This window comes from Sarcophilus harrisii, chromosome 4 (genome assembly GCF_902635505.1).
Source record: "Sarcophilus harrisii chromosome 4, mSarHar1.11, whole genome shotgun sequence".
Lineage (NCBI taxonomy): Eukaryota > Metazoa > Chordata > Mammalia > Dasyuromorphia > Dasyuridae > Sarcophilus > Sarcophilus harrisii.
The window spans coordinates 136,510,973-136,526,888 of record NC_045429.1 but is presented as its reverse complement, the minus strand read 5'-3'; the positions used below and the strand labels follow the sequence as shown (position 1 = coordinate 136,526,888).

General features: G+C 32.9%; 2 protein-coding genes across 5 annotated transcripts in view; one reads left to right on the top strand and one right to left on the bottom strand.

Annotated features, from left to right (window-relative positions):
- Positions 1–6,262, top strand: part of TIAM2 (TIAM Rac1 associated GEF 2) — a 278,343-nt gene extending 272,081 nt beyond the window's left edge. For all 4 annotated transcript variants that reach the window (XM_031937584.1, XM_012549423.3, XM_031937585.1 and 1 more), the window contains one exon: positions 5,080–6,262. In XM_031937584.1, coding sequence (XP_031793444.1) covers positions 5,080–5,717 — 638 coding nt within the window. In that variant the 3' untranslated portion in view covers positions 5,718–6,262. The remainder of the gene's footprint in view (positions 1–5,079) is intronic.
- Positions 6,263–6,328: 66 nt separating this feature from the next.
- Positions 6,329–15,916, bottom strand: part of TFB1M (transcription factor B1, mitochondrial) — a 64,250-nt gene continuing 54,662 nt past the window's right edge. Inside the window, exons 6-7 of the mRNA XM_031937586.1 lie at positions 10,613–10,740; positions 6,329–6,782 (exon numbers count right to left, since the gene is read on the bottom strand). Coding sequence (XP_031793446.1) covers positions 6,539–6,782; positions 10,613–10,740 — 372 coding nt within the window. The 3' untranslated portion in view covers positions 6,329–6,538. The remainder of the gene's footprint in view (positions 6,783–10,612; positions 10,741–15,916) is intronic.

Genomic DNA, 15,916 nt, shown 5'->3' with positions numbered 1-15,916 from the left:
GTATTCTCAAGAACATAACAACAGTGTTGATAGAAGCAAAGATTATTGTACTTTACTCAATGTTTGGGCACATTATTCAGTAGAAATTCTTAAACTGTCAATACCATCTGCCAAAATTTTAGTGAACTCATTTCTCTTAGCTTTCATTTTACTCTATTTTTTTAACCTCGACACATAGCTGTCAATATCTGTCTTATTTCTTTTAATATCAATTTAATTTTAGCTTATTTATTCTATATTATATTTACTTATAACAGATCCCTTTACTTCTAAAACAGAGGGTAAAATCTTCAGTGTTTATTGCTCCCATGAACAGAATTTCAAAGAGCAGTGATAATTACTTATAGCAACCAATCAGCAAGCATTTATTAATCATCTACTATGTGCCTGGTATTATGGTAGGCATTAGAAATACAAAAAGACAAATGAACTATCTTTGCCTTTAAGGAGTTCACATTCTTTAGGAGAAAGTGTGTGTGTGTGTGTGTGTGTGTGTGAAGAGAGAGAGAGAGAGAGAGAGAGAGAGAGAGCTCAATTTTAAAGGAAGTTAAAGCATCTAAAGGAAATCATACATTATAACTTTAGAAAGGATCTTCTTAACTAATCTTATTATTTTATAAGGAATCTCTGACCTTTGGAGGTTAAAAGATTTATCTCATAGGTGGTAAGTGCTAGAGGTGAGACTGGAATTTTTTCAGATTCTCTCACTATGGATCAAGTGCACATTCCATTCCCTGCTGCAGCTTCCACAACATAAAATAAGACAGTGTTCGAACTGACCAATGAAGGAAATGAAGGATATTCAGAGGAGAAAGTGAGGAGAAAGTGCACTTTAAACAGGGAAAAATAGCAAAAGGAAGGCCAGAGGAGATAGAATAGTGTCTAAAGACTTTTGATTGGATCAGGAAATAGTGAGTTAAGGGAACTAACTTGGGATAAAGCTTGAAAGATGGGTTGATTACAAATTAATGAAGAAGTATTTTAAATGCCAAACATGAATTGATATTTAATTCTAAAATAGCGACCTTTTAGAGTTTATTGAGTCAGAGAGAGATGGTCAGTTCTCTACTTTAGTAATATTACTTGGCAGCTTGTGATAGATGCACTGTCAAGGGTAAGGTACTTACTTGAGGTAAGGAGAACAATTAATTAGTAGTCTAAAGCAATTCAGTGGGACAGAGGTGATTAAAAACAGCAACTAAGTGGTAGCCATATCAGTGTGGAATGTGCATCATATATTAGGTATTGTGAAGGCAGAATTGACATGAAATTGTGACTGATTGGATATGTTGATTGAGGAAAAATCAGGAGCTAAGAATAAATGACTTTGAGGTTGTAAACTTGATTATGAGACACACCCGATGATCCCTCAAAAAGTAAAGTTTGAAAGAGGAGCAGATTTTGGAGCAAATGAGTTTTCTTTTAGCTTGAGAAATCTTTGGGATATTCAGTTCAAAATGGCCCAAAGACAGTTTATAACATGAGACTGGAGTTCTAGAGAGATATCTGGAGTGAATTTATTGATCTGGAAACCATTTGTATAAAGATACTAATTAAACCCATTTAAGCAGAAGTGATATTACTAAGTGTGTAGGACAAAAGAAAAGAGAACTTTGGACATAGCATATCTAGCAAAGGAGACTTTAAAGGTGATATAAATTGCGATTGTTTGAAATGCTTAGCCCCTAAGGAAAATATGAAAATATTAAAGTCAAATTTGATTAAAACTTTTTAAAGAAAATTCCAAATTTAACAGACATAAAAGCAGTTTTATACAGAAAGTAGAACCAAAACAAATTTATACACGAAACCACTAATTTCTCTTACATAAATCTTGCTTTTTCTTTTAAACATATAAATTCAGTGTGTAACTTACAAAGTTGTCTGGTTTGGTTTTCTTTTCTCTTTGCATTTTTTTTTTAAATGCTTCAATTACTCCTTTTTCTTTCTTTCATCTTCCGTCCTTTTGCTACTCTCCAATCCCACAAATGGGATGAGAAGGAATCCTTTTAACAAGTTCCCACATTGGCCATGCCTAAAAGCATATATTTTGTTCTGCATCTTGAGTCCTTTGCTTATTTTAGAAGGTGGCTATCAGGAGTCATCCCTGATTTGCTACAATCATTGCTGCTGATTGTGTCAATCAATCAGACTTGAATGTGATTAAGATATTATCTGATTAAGATATTATCCTTTAAAATGTTGTTACTGTATCAGATCTTCTCCTGGTATCATTTTGTTTTAGTTCATATAAATCTTTCCAAGTTTCTGTGATATCATACTTTTATAATTTCTTATGATGCAAAAATATTCTGTTTATCTGCACATGTTGTTTAATCATTTCCCAGTTGATGGGTACCCTTTTGGTTTTCAGTTCTTTGTGACTAAAAATCATAAGATACATCTTTTTTGTACAAATAGATCCTTTGGAGTATAGGCCTCAGATTAGTATCACTTAATCAACTATGCTCAGTCTACTCTCTCTGCTCAAAGTTCCAAATTGCTTTCCATGATGGAATATTATACATCACTGTATCTCTTTTCTTGCAATCCTCCAACTTCTTTTTATAATATTTGCTGATCTGATTGGCATGAGATGGAGTCTGAAAGAGTTGTTAATATTTCAATTTCTCTATTAGTGATTTGGGGCTTTTTTTCATATGGTTATTGATTCACTGGGATTTCTTCCTCTAAGAATGTCTATTCTTATCCTTTGATCTTTTTGGTTACTGGGGAATATACCTTTTTATATATTTGAATTTGTTCCTTATATATATATTATGGCTATCAGAGTTTTGTCACAAAAACTTCCTTTAAAAATTATAATTATTATCAAGACAGAATTTTTCAAGGCTACTAGAAATGGAATATAAGCTTTTTAAAAAATTTCAATAGCATTTTATTTTTCCAATTACATGTAAAGATAGTTTTCAACATTTATTTTTGTAAGATTTTGAGCTCTAGTTTTTTTTTCCCTTCCTTATCTTCCTCCTTTCCCAAGACAGCAAGCAATCTAATACATGTACCATTCTTTTAAACATATTTTCATATTTGTCATGTGGTGAAAGAAAAATCAAAACAGAAGGGGAAAATCATGAGAAGAAAAAAAAAAGCAAACAAATAAAAGTGAAAATGGTATGCTCCGATCTGCATTCAGTTTTCATAGTTCTCCTTCTGGATGCCAAAGGCATTTTCTATCCCAAATCTATTGGAATTGTCTTGGGTCACTGTATTGCTGAAAAGTGCTAAGTCTACCATAGTTGATCATCACCTAATCTTGCTGTTAGTGTGCACAATGTTCTGATTCTGCTCATTTCAATCAGCATCAGCTTATGTAAGTCTTTCTAGGCTTTTCTGAAATTGCTCATAATTTCTTATAGAATAATAATATTCCATTACTTTAATATACTATAACTTATTCAGCTTTTTCCAAGCTGAGGGGCATCAACTCAATTTCCAGGGATATAAGCTTTGGAAGATCCTACTGCCTTTGAAAAAGTTAATTATGATCTAAAGACCAACTTAGCTAATTTTAGAGAGGTTCATCACTAAACTGTCTCCAGGAATGAACTCTCTGTCTTTTTCTCCCTCTTTCCCTCAATCTCACTATGTATCAGTTTTGGTTTTGACCTACTCTGTTTCAGATTGTAGGCAGACTTACCACACAGGTACCAGTTATCCACTGCAGCTGAAAATTCCCCACTCAGCTTCTCTGGTAGCTGGGTTTACAGGCTAGTGGGACCACACATTGCTCTAGATTGACTTATACTATTAAGTCCTGATTGTAGAGGATGTATACACATTGACAAAGTCATTGATCCTTGAAGTATTGAGATATTGAAAAGAAAAAGAATAACACATTATTTTTGTGTACTGGTAACATAAAACAAGCTCTCTGATGCCAAATGCCTTATTAGTGGATTGAAGAGATTAGATTAGATAATAATCTCTGAGATCCCACTCATTCTATCTCTCAAAACCCTATTTATTTTTAGAATTTTGTCATCATAACTTAGAGCATTTCAAATATACCATGGCTTAGAAAAACTATCAATATGTTGTAATTTTATGAAAAATTCTGGTATGTCTAATTTTTTCCTCCTTAAATAACAAAAATTAACACAAATGAGTAAATGCAATAGTTTTCATCTATTCAAAGTGTAGAAATCCTAAAAAAGAAAAAAAAATTCCAAACCAAGTTGGCAAGAGATATATGCAAGGTTTGAAAGCTACTCAAATAAAAATGACATAATTTTGTGATTTTCCCAAATATTATTCTTTGAATAAGAGGAGCTTTGTCATTTGGCAGGAAGTACTTGCAGTGGAAGGAACAAGTCTAGATTTCATCAGTAATTGGTATTTTGACTTCATATGGATTAGTGTAGAATTTTTGTACCTCTGATATTTTCTTCCCTAAGGAAAAAAAAATTCAAGCTCTGTTAAATGGCCATTGTAAAAATACTATATCATCTTTTCCTGGCAATCTTTTTTTTATTATTATTATAGTTTTTTATTTACAAGATTATATGCATGGGTAATTTTTCAGCATTGACAATTGCAAAACCTTTTGTTCCCCCTTTTCCCCCACCCCCTTCCCCAGATGACAGGTTGACCAATACATGTTAAACATGTTAAAACATAAATTAAATACAATATATGTATACATGTCCATAGTTATTTTGCTGTACAAAAAGAATCAGACTTAAAATAGTGTACAGTTAACCTGTGAAGGAAATCAAAAATGCAGGCAGACAAAAATAGAGCGATTGGGAATGCTATGTAGTGATTTATAGTCATCTCCCAAAGTACTTTCGCTGTTTTCCCAGCGATCTTAATAGAAAGTAGAAACGACTATTGTCCCTTTTGTTGCTATACGTATTTCTTTTATATAAGTACTTATAGTTATTGAATATGACAGTTACTGAATATGTCACATATTCATTTAAATCACTAAAAGGTGAAATGTGTAAATTTTACAAGTTGAAATGGTATTAAAGTGTTCAGTTGCTTTATGCTATTACAATATTTTAAATCATGTTATACTATATCTTAAGGCAAAATGTGTTTTTTTAATTTCAGCTTCATCAAGGTCCTTAAGGGTACTAAAGAATTCTTCCAGCAATGAGTGGAACAGTGATAATGGAAAAGGAAATTTACTGGATTCTGATGAATGTAGCCTGAGTAGTAGTACACAAAGCAGCGGCTGTCACACTACAGAAAGTAGACAGGAATCCAAGGATTCATCACCTGAGAAGTACCCACAGACATGTTCATCTGATTTTTCAGATAGTCTTATTAAAGAGTCTGATATTCTCAGTGATGAAGATGATGATTTTCATCAGACTCTGAAAAAGGGCAGCCCCACAAAAGACATTGAGATTCAGTTCCAAAGGCTGAAGATCTCTGAGGACCCTGATGGTGGCAGCACAAATGAAGAGCAACCTCAAACAGAGGTTGGAAACAATCATAACAGTGTCGAGCATCCTAAACTGGTGCGTGGACATTTCTGTCCCATTAAACGGAAAGCAAACAGTACCAAAAGGGATAGAGGGACTTTATTAACGCTACAAGCACGCCATCAGTCTCTTGACAGTAAATCTGAAAATGCTAACATTGATTTAAATTCCATACTAGAGAGAGAATTCAGTGTCCAGAGCTTAACATCTGTTGTTAATGAGGAGTGCTTTTATGAGACTGAGAGCCATGGAAAATCATAGCACTGACTCTAAAATTTTAATATTAATCCACATATGGTTTAAGTGGCTCCTTTTGCTTTTCAACTAGTGGTAAAGTGGAAATTGCTGGAAAACTACTAACTTTGATTTTGTGCACTATATGTTTTCCCACAAAAGAATAGTTGTAAAGGTTTAAGTTATTTTAATTTATTGTATATCAGAAAAGTAGATTAAGCTGGTCAGAATCTGTAAATTACTTAGTTTATATCCTTTTTTGAGCAGGTATCAAAATTATTTGGTGTCTTTAAAATAAAAATGCATTTTAATTATTTTAAGTTATGTGAAAAAAGTAAGGTGGGAAATTTGTGATTAATTAAAGGTTAACTTTTTTTTTTATCCTCTGGGCATTTTCTTTCAGCTGTTTATCTTTGCTTAATTACGCTTTAAAGTTATTTTTAAATATGGTTTAGAGGGCACAATGTGCAAGAATTTCATTTTTGTAAGGTTATAAAAGAGACTGTTTATAATAAACATATATATATATAAATATATCTATGCAGTATATCTATTAAAAATGCTTGTACTTTAATCTTATTTGATTGTATTTATTTTCTCTATCAACCTGTATAGTAAAAGAAAAAATAAGTCACATCTAGGTATTGGTATTTTTATTAAAACTTACTGAAACATTGTCACTATGAAAAAGCCTATAGATAATCTGTAACATAGTAACATGTAACATAGTAATATCTCTCCAAATTAGAGTAAATGGAAAAAAAAAATCCACATCTGAAATTTGACGTTGTGAATTTAAAATTTATGCACATTATTATAGTCCAAATGAAACTTATATTGAATCTAAATCAATCATTATCATCATCATCTGTATCTTCTTTTATAGGCTTTTTGCCTTTTTTTTGCCCGAGTTCATCCCTGAAATTGTAGGAGAAAAGATTTGAGTCTTCATCACACATTTTTCTGTAGACATCACACAGGTTCTTGAAATGCAACATGGAGAGCTGGGCTGGCCGTAAAGTAGGGTCCACATCAGCCAACATTAACATTTTTTGAGTGTTTTCTGAGCGTTCAGCTTGTGGGAATAGAATTCTGATGGAAGAAAAGGGGGAAAAAGTTTTATTTAAAGAGCTTAAATAACCAAAAGCCCCTATACTTCACTGAACTACAAAGAAGGTAGGAGTTGGGTGCATGTGCTGAAAGACACAGGTTTTTTTTTTTTCCTTTAGACTGCAGTGTTGTTATCATCAAAATAAAATTTTCTTGTTGTTAACTGCATACACTTCTAATCTTATTAACCAATATGTTTACATGTAGCCTTTCTGGAAAAAAAATATCACCCTCGTTGTTGTACAGAGGAATTATTTGCTTTATTCTTTGATGATTCATTCTGGAATGAAGGAGACTAAAGATGGGTCTGATAACACTGGGTATTTGTCACCCAATGACTAACCTACTAGGTTAACCAAGTTTAAAGATATTTAGCAGTAGAAGGTTGGCTTTCTGTGAAGACATTTTTGGCCACAGGGCCTCACAAACACGTTCTCTAGGTTGTTATACATAGGGAGTTGAAGAATGTCTATGACACCAGAATTAACCTTTCCCCTTCCTAGCATATTCTCCTTCTTGATCTCGCAGTTGGTCCAATCTTATTTGCACTGGAAGTTAGATGAAGTTATAAAATCTACCTGATTCAATTTAAGGAAGTATAACTAATCAAGTTTAGTTTGACATTTCTTTATATAGTAGGATTAATAAGAACCTTTCCCTTTTCATGTATAATTGTAATTATGCTGCATATTTCCAAGTAAACATTTTTATAATCACCTAATTCAAAAGCCTTCACTTGATCAGTGTAGATAATTTTCTGAATGCAAATCACAACCCTTACACATATACTGTAAACAATTCCCACTAAGTGCTTCAGCAGCTTTCTGGGAATGAGCCTTCCACAAATGGGTTTTACAATCACACAGGCCAAGGCTTCAGCAAAACAATTCAATTACTGACAAAAACCTGTGTTCACTATCTTTCCAACTTGGTAACATAATCAATAGAACCTGACAGAACATGTGCTCTGCCAGCAAGACCACAAGAATTCAAAGCTGCCTTCATTTCATGAGAAGACATTGGCATTTAATGGAAGAAAAATCATAAGACTTTAGATAAATCTTTTTTCTATAGAGCTGAAGGTATTGTAAAAACATGGTCATTTAAAAGTGTATAAATCATTTCATTAAACCACATGTGCTATGACCTTTTTAATTAACCAGCTGGTGTTTTATTTAGCTTTATAGAGATTTTTTTCAATTCAAATTTTTCTCTTGAATGAAATTCTGATTCCAAAATGCCAAGGAACCAGTCCAAAAAGGTTTGAAAGAAAAGATTTCTTGAAGAAAGACTGAGTTGTACTTAATCTGATAGCTATCTCAATAGGGAGCTGCATTTTATCAAGTGGCTTTTCTCCTCCCTGCTTCTGATCCATGGGGGCTAATGAGTCACATAAGAGCAGGTCAGAAAATTTATATTTTTTTGCAATACACTTTTCTAGGGCCAGCTGGATGTATAATTCTTTGGCTTTGGACTATGCTGTAATTTTTTTTTTTTTTTTAATACAGGGACATTTTGGGATTTGCGTTTATTTGCTTCAGTTACTAATGAGAAGCAGTTGTGCAGTATTAATAGTATGATGGTGATAGTTGTAGTATTAATAGAAGTAGCCAACATTTGAATATTGCTTTGCAAAGTACTTTACAAATACCATATTTTATTCTCACAACAACCTTGGATAAGGTGGGGTATGATTGCTGACAAGTCACTTCAGTTATGTATGAGCCCATTTGAGGTTTTTGTTTGTTTGTTTTTTGCTTTTTGCTGAGGCAATCTGGGTTAAGTAACTTGCCCAGGGTCACACAGGTAGGAAGTATTAAGTGTCTGAGGTCATATTTGAACTCGGGTCCTCCTGACTTCAGGGCTGGCACTCTATCCACTGCTCCACCTAGCTGCCCCAAGTTGAGTTTTTCTTGGCAGAGATACTTGCCATTTCCTCATCCAGCCCATTTTATAGCCAAAGAAACTAGGTTCAAATTCTATCCTTGAAATTTGACTAGCTGTGTAACCTTGGGCAAAATCACTTAAACTTCATAAGCCTCAACTTCTCCATCTGAAAAATGAAGGTATTGAATTCTATGATTGATGAGCCTTCTAGTTCTAAGTTTATAATCTTTATAGCAGCATCACAGCTTAATAGTCAGCCTGATGACATGTAATCCTACTGATTTGTGACTTGTAATTTGTCTTTTTATTTAAATTATTATTAGTTGTGAGGGTCTATATTAACATAAAAAGTAAGAGAGGCAGCAAAGTATGGTAGAAAGAGTACTAGCTGTGGATGGAATTGGGGAGCATGGAATCATATCTTGTCTTATTTTAAGGACTCATGTAATCTCCCTGAGACTCAGTTTCATCATTTGTAAAATCAAGGGGATGGGATAGATGCCCTCTGAGTCCCTTCTAGCCCAAATCTATGATCCAATAATCCTAAATCCCAATAGGGATTAGTTAAAAAGTATTAACTTTGATATTTCTTTTTTTTTCCCTTTTTTCTTTTGCTAAGGCAATTGGAGTTACGTGACTTGCCTAGGGTCACATAGGCAGAAAATGTTAAGCGTCTGAGACCAAATTTGAACTCAGGTCCTCCTGACTGATGCTCTATCCACTGTACCAACTAGCTGCCCCTAAATTTGATATTTCTAAAAAGCATGCATGAAGGAAATTTAAAAAGTTATTAAAACCTTAGAAGACAAACCTTTTGGAGAAGAAATCACTTTAACATTCTATGTAACTGAGTTTTCATAAAGATGCAAGGGTACCCCATTAAGTACCATTTTAAATTTTTAAAAATATATGGTATGAATTAGAATATGCTCATTACAATAGCAATTGGTCTCTTTATTGAGACTTGAGAAACATTACTATAATCATCACTTTTAACATCTTCAGTATAATTCATTATCTCATTATCCCAGACTATCCTTCTAGTCTTTTTCTTCTTTCCTATTAGTTTGCCTAGGTATAAGTTAGCTCTCTTATAAGATCTCTTAAAATTAGGGGCTTTTCTAGTTTATTGTGGGCTGGGAAACCAGAAAGTCAAGCTTTTTAGATTTTCATGTAAAAAAAAGTAAACAGGGCTCCTAATAATAAAGTGAACAAGTTGGAGTATATTAATTAGGTGACATCATTCAAGGGTTTCCCCCTTCTCATGCTTCTTGTCCATGTTCCAGAGATCTAAAGTGTTAACATCCTAAGAAAAATATGTCAGCATTTTACAAAATTTGGCTCTGGCTACCTTAACTAAATTTTCTCAAGTTTTATGATGGGTACGATTTAGCTCCTTAAATGGGCTTTAAGACTGATACATCATGAATTCTCAACAGCACTGAGGTAGTCATCAAATTTTTGTGTGGTTTCAAATTCTGGATAGAAATAACCTACAAATTTGTACTTAAAATTCAAATTGATGCTTGGAATTCAGTTCTTCCAATCTTAACACAGATTCTCTTTCCTTACTGTGATACTCTTCATTGTTGTTGTTGTTTATGCTTCCTTCTAGAAGAGGACCAATGACTTCAGGGAGATGATGCCATGACATGCAAATGAACTGGATTTAAGTGAGGCAGGGCTGTGCAAAGTTAGCAGCCTCCCTCTCTTCTCCAGAGCCATTTGAGTCCAGTGGCAAGATATAGATCAAGGTGACTGGAGATGGTCCCCTTAGCATATATTAAGCACTTAATAAATGCTTATTGACTGAATGATTGATGGAAACCAGGCCATACATATTCAGTCTGGCCTAAAAAAGGCAGGATAAGGTAGTAGAACACTAAAATAAGGAATCAGGAGAATACAAAGAAGAAGTTTCTTACCCAATCCCATGATGGCAGTATTTCCTTCTGAATTGAAAAGTACTTTGAACAACTTTTTCCACAAGCTTAAATGGCTGATTTATTCGTGGTTGCACTAAGGGAGTGAAATGAACCACTCCCACATCCACCTTAATTGAAAGAAAGAAGAATGGATTTGGTATAATTTTTGATGAAGAGAGAACAATAACCATCATTTCTCATACCAAGTGCCTCTCAAAAAGTATTTTCTAAAAAGCACAAAAAAATCGTGTTAAATTTTAATCTCTTCTAGATTTATAAAATGTGACATTAGCACTTGATAGGATTCAGTGAAATGAGAGCCAGGTACGTCTAATTTACAATGAAAATTTCTAGACATACTGAATAATTAATGGCATTTTAACATTTGTGAAGGTTGTCAGATAAGAATCCCTTAGCTTTTGAATTAGCAAACAAAATAACTACTGACTACTACTATTATTGACACTAAGGGCTATCCCTCAAATCTGAAATATGGAGAAGAAAGGTGGGAGGTTGGGAATCACTGCATTCTAAAATCCCAGAATGGGAATTTATTACATCAGTTTAAAATTTGGGAACTAATATTGATTAACTGTGCTCAGCAATTCAGAATGCATGATCAAAAATCTTGAAAGTAACCTTCAATATCCTCAGAAGGCATAAACTACAGGAATCTTCAAAAGATTCCTCCAGAAAAAGTATTTGATGAGAAAGGAAACCATGAGACTCCAGTTTTAACCTTGGTCCCATTGCTTAGTAGTGCTGTGACCTTGCACAAGACACAACTTCTCTTAACCGTCAGTTTCCTCACAAGGTAATGGTTAGGCTGAATGATCTTTAAGGTCCCTTTTCAGTTTGAACATTTTGTGACCGGGGATAGACGAGCTAGATAAAATAATGTAAAAATCACCAACCTTAAATATTGTCAAAACAGTTTATAGAAGTTGATTAAATGTAATTATCCATCGACTCTACAACAACAATGCCAAACCCAAATTTGTGAAAAATGTCAGCACTAATATTTTTGATGAAAAGACATCACACAATAGATATACGTTAGTCATATGCAGAAATTCCAAATATTACTCTTGAACTTGAGTTAATATCTCAATACTTAGCACAGTACCTGGCATGTAGTGGGTACTTAATAAATACTTGTTGACTGACTGGTTTTATAGTTCGGTGTATTTAGCCCTATGTTGCAATAGGCTCAGAGGAAGTTGTTTTGGGGGCTAAATAGAGAACACATGTCAGAAGCTTTCAAATTTCAAATCTTAGGTTAGACCAGCTCATTTAATGACATTCATCAAGTAAGTTAACCAAATGTAAATATAAAGCACCTTTTGTGAGCTTACCACTATAGTGGGACATCTAGAGTGGCATTTTACAAACAGTATCTTAAAGAACCCTAAGTTTAAACCCAAGGGATTTTGCAAAGAAAATGTCATAAAGGTTTGCTTTGTATGGTCAATGAACATAGTGTAGAAAGTCAGTTCACTGAGTTTTCAAAACCTGGATGAGAACACTGAAAAGTTGACATATTATTGATCATGAACTAATCAATGAATACTCACAATAGTTTATGAGGGTACAATTAATTGAAAAGAGGTCTGTCTCAGAAGGGCTGGTATAAAATAATTAGGGTCTAGTCACACTCTTATTGTTTAATTACAAATAATTTTGATTCAATGACCATTATCGATAATTATATAAAATCAGAATTTAAGAGTTGTTTGTTATTGTCTGATTCTTCATGACCCTTTCTAGGGTTTTCTTAGCAAAAATTCTGGAGTCACTTGCCATTTCCTTCTCCAGCTCATTTTACAGATAAGGAAACTGAGGTTAAGTGACAGGGTTAAGTATCTTATCCAGGCTGACATAGCTAGTAAGTATCTGAGGGTAGATCTGAACTTAAGACGAATCTTCCTGACTCCAAGGTGCATCTGAATCCAGGTCTTCCTGACTCCAGGTTTGGTCCTCTAGCTATACAAAAAATTAATTAAACAAACATCTATGAACCTAGTACCAAACTGAAAAAGAATGTGGCAAAACATGTATCACATTTATCACAAATCTAAGTTTATTGCTTGTTACCCTGATTCAAAGTGTCTGATGTTAGCACATTACTAAAAATAGCTCGTTTCATTATTCCAGCAAAATCATAAAATCATTTACAACTTATATAGAGAATTTTAAAATAATTAACTTTTAACACAAAAACATAACCTGAAGTAATCTTGCATTCTCTTTTATTGGCTTAGATAATTAATAAAAACATGAAAACATGTTGTCACATCTAATGTATTTTATATGTAGTTGACATTTGAATTGAATGCAGTAATATTTGCAATTATAAAACAATTATTGATAGCAATCAGATTCATTGTAATGGATAATTATAGTTACGGTCAGAATCAATAAGTAAGAAATTATTAAACAAGCTAAAATAAGATAAAAACAAATTTACCTTACATTATTTAATACCACATATATATATATGTGTGTACGTAAGTATGTATATGTGTGTATGTATATATATATATATATATATATATATATATATATATATATATACATAATGATTAAAATGGTCTGTCTAAAGCATTTTGCCAAACTTTTGCTTAATGAGCTTTGCCACTACAGCACTATTTGAGAACTGCTCTGGGATACAAAAGAACTGTAAAATAAACATGAGACATTATATAATAAAGTGCTAAACTCTATTATTGATATTTTAGCTGAAATAAGATTCCTCCAATATAACTAGCTTAGTACTGTCCAACTTGAATGAATGTTCTTTTCAAGTCAGACTCTTTTTTCTCTCCCATATTCCCTCCCACTCCCATATTCTCTATATTTATTAGTTTGACATTCTGTTCAAAGTTTAAGGAAAAGAAATGAACTAGTATCTTTTCAAGGAAAAACTGGACTTCCAAGCTTCTCCTCAGCTAGGATTCTTCTTATTCTATGCCAGAAACAGAAAATATGAAGAAAAAATTGTTGTGGACCTTTCTCCCCACCTGGTGAAGCTGCCTATGCCCATGATTGTGTATTACCATTAGGATACAGTTATCTGAGTGACCGTGTCACATAGACATTAATCCACTTCCATCTCTGGACTCAACATCTGTGTCAGCTATTTTACCTCAAATATTAAAGAATATAATAAGCTTACCTTTCCAGCTCTTGCAAGCTTTCTCTTGCCCTCCAATATACGATCTTAAAGTGAGAGAGCATACCCTTCTCTAAACTGGGTTTTAGAGAGTCTCAAACTGTTGAATTATATTCACACACACACACCAGAACAGAATTGTATTAAAATAAAAATTATATTAATGCCTTCTACATAGAAAATTATCAACATAGATGCTCCTAGGATCATAGATTAGGTGAGTAGGAGGGATATTACAAGATCATTTAAAACAACACCATAAAAGCAAGTCCCTTTCCTTAATAATCTATCTTCTTTTTATAAAGCTATCAAAGAGATTTTCCTAAAGGGAAGGTCTGTCCACATCACTCCCCTGTTCAATAAAGTTGAGGGGTCATCCTTATAATTTTAAGAACCAAATGTAAAATCCTGTTTGGCATTTAAAATTTCATAATCTAAACCCAATCTGCCTTTCAAAACCTACTATACATTCATGCAAGCTCTGCCCTAGTCAAATGGGTCTTATTTCTGTTCCTTTTACAAAATTCCCATCTCCCCGTCTCCATAACTTTGCATAGGCTGTTTCTTATGTCTAGAATACACGCCTTATCTCTTAAAATTTCTAGTTTCCTTCAGTCAAACAGTGAATAACTATTTATTAAGACCATCCCTACTATGTACCTGATACTATGCACTAAGTGTTGAGGATATAAAGAAAGGCAAAAACAATGTCTAAAGGAATTCACATTTTAATGGAGGAGACAACAGGAAAATAACTACATATATATAAAATAAATACAAAATGCATAATGAGCAAATGGAAGATAATCTCATAGGAAAACACATATTTGATGCAAAATAGAAAAAAAATCACCTTTTAAATTTCCTCTTTTAAAAATATTTAATAGATTAAGTATTCAATAAGATTAAGGACACATCATAAAAATGATTTGAGTTTTTCAGAGAATAAGACTAAATATCATTACATAATCTATTCAGAGTTTACTTGAACATGATAAATCCTCATTTCAAATCTTTACATACTCAAACCTTAGTCATCTTGAATTTCTTTAAGTTCTCCATTAACCTGCCTCCTTTGCTTTAGGTACTTTGGACTGAAATAACAGAGCAATGATGTATATCCAATAATAAATTACCCTGAGGAGAATGTTGATCCAGAACCTAAATCTAGACTTCATAATGGCAATTAAAAAAACAATATAGACTACTGCCCATATTAACTTTCCCTTAAACATAAATTTGACTTTATTATGGCTAATTAAGAAGAAATCATACATTTAACTTATTATTCTAATAATACTGAGGATTTCAACCAGGTTTTACCCTTACAAGCACTCTTCCCTAAATTAAGAGATAACTGAGAAAGGTTAAAAACAAACCAACAAACAATTCAAATATATGCCAAATGATTTCACAGGATTTTAGATTTTGTTTTGGAAGGTCCCTAAGAAGTTATCTAGTCCAAACTTAGAATTTTATATATGAATAAACTGACACCTAAAGGAGTTAACTGATTTGCTAAAAGTTACACAGGGAGCAAACAGCATAGTTGAGACCCAAACTTAGGTACTCTAACTCAAAATTAGAACACTCATTCTCTTGATGCATTTTGACTTTTCAAGATATGAAATACTTAAACTTCAGTCCCAAGTAATGCTTTAAGCCAATAAAAGAGTAATTTAAAGCTTAAATAAGTAATATCATTAAGTATTCAAAGTCAGTGTAAAAACTGGAATTCAGCTAGTGAAAGTTGAATTTAATCAACAATTCTAGAGACAAAACATGTCACTGATGAATATTTTTTTCCTTTGCTTTAAATCTACTAATAGTCGGAATTCAAAATATATGTCAAAACTATTGCTTTTAGGTTAAAAAAAAATACAAAATCTCTCATATAGCTAAAACCCTTAGATTCCATTCCACTGGGATATCTTTGAGAAGAAAGGATTAGCTTTAAACTACAGTGAGGCACTGAAGTAAACAAGTAAACTATGTCAAGTAAACTATGACAAAGGAAGAAAAATATAAGGCCAAGTAAAACTTGGCACAAAGTAATATGAGATTTCATGGGAGAAGGGATCCCTTTAATTTTAGGGATCAGGAAAAGTTATATAGAAGAAATAGGATTTCAA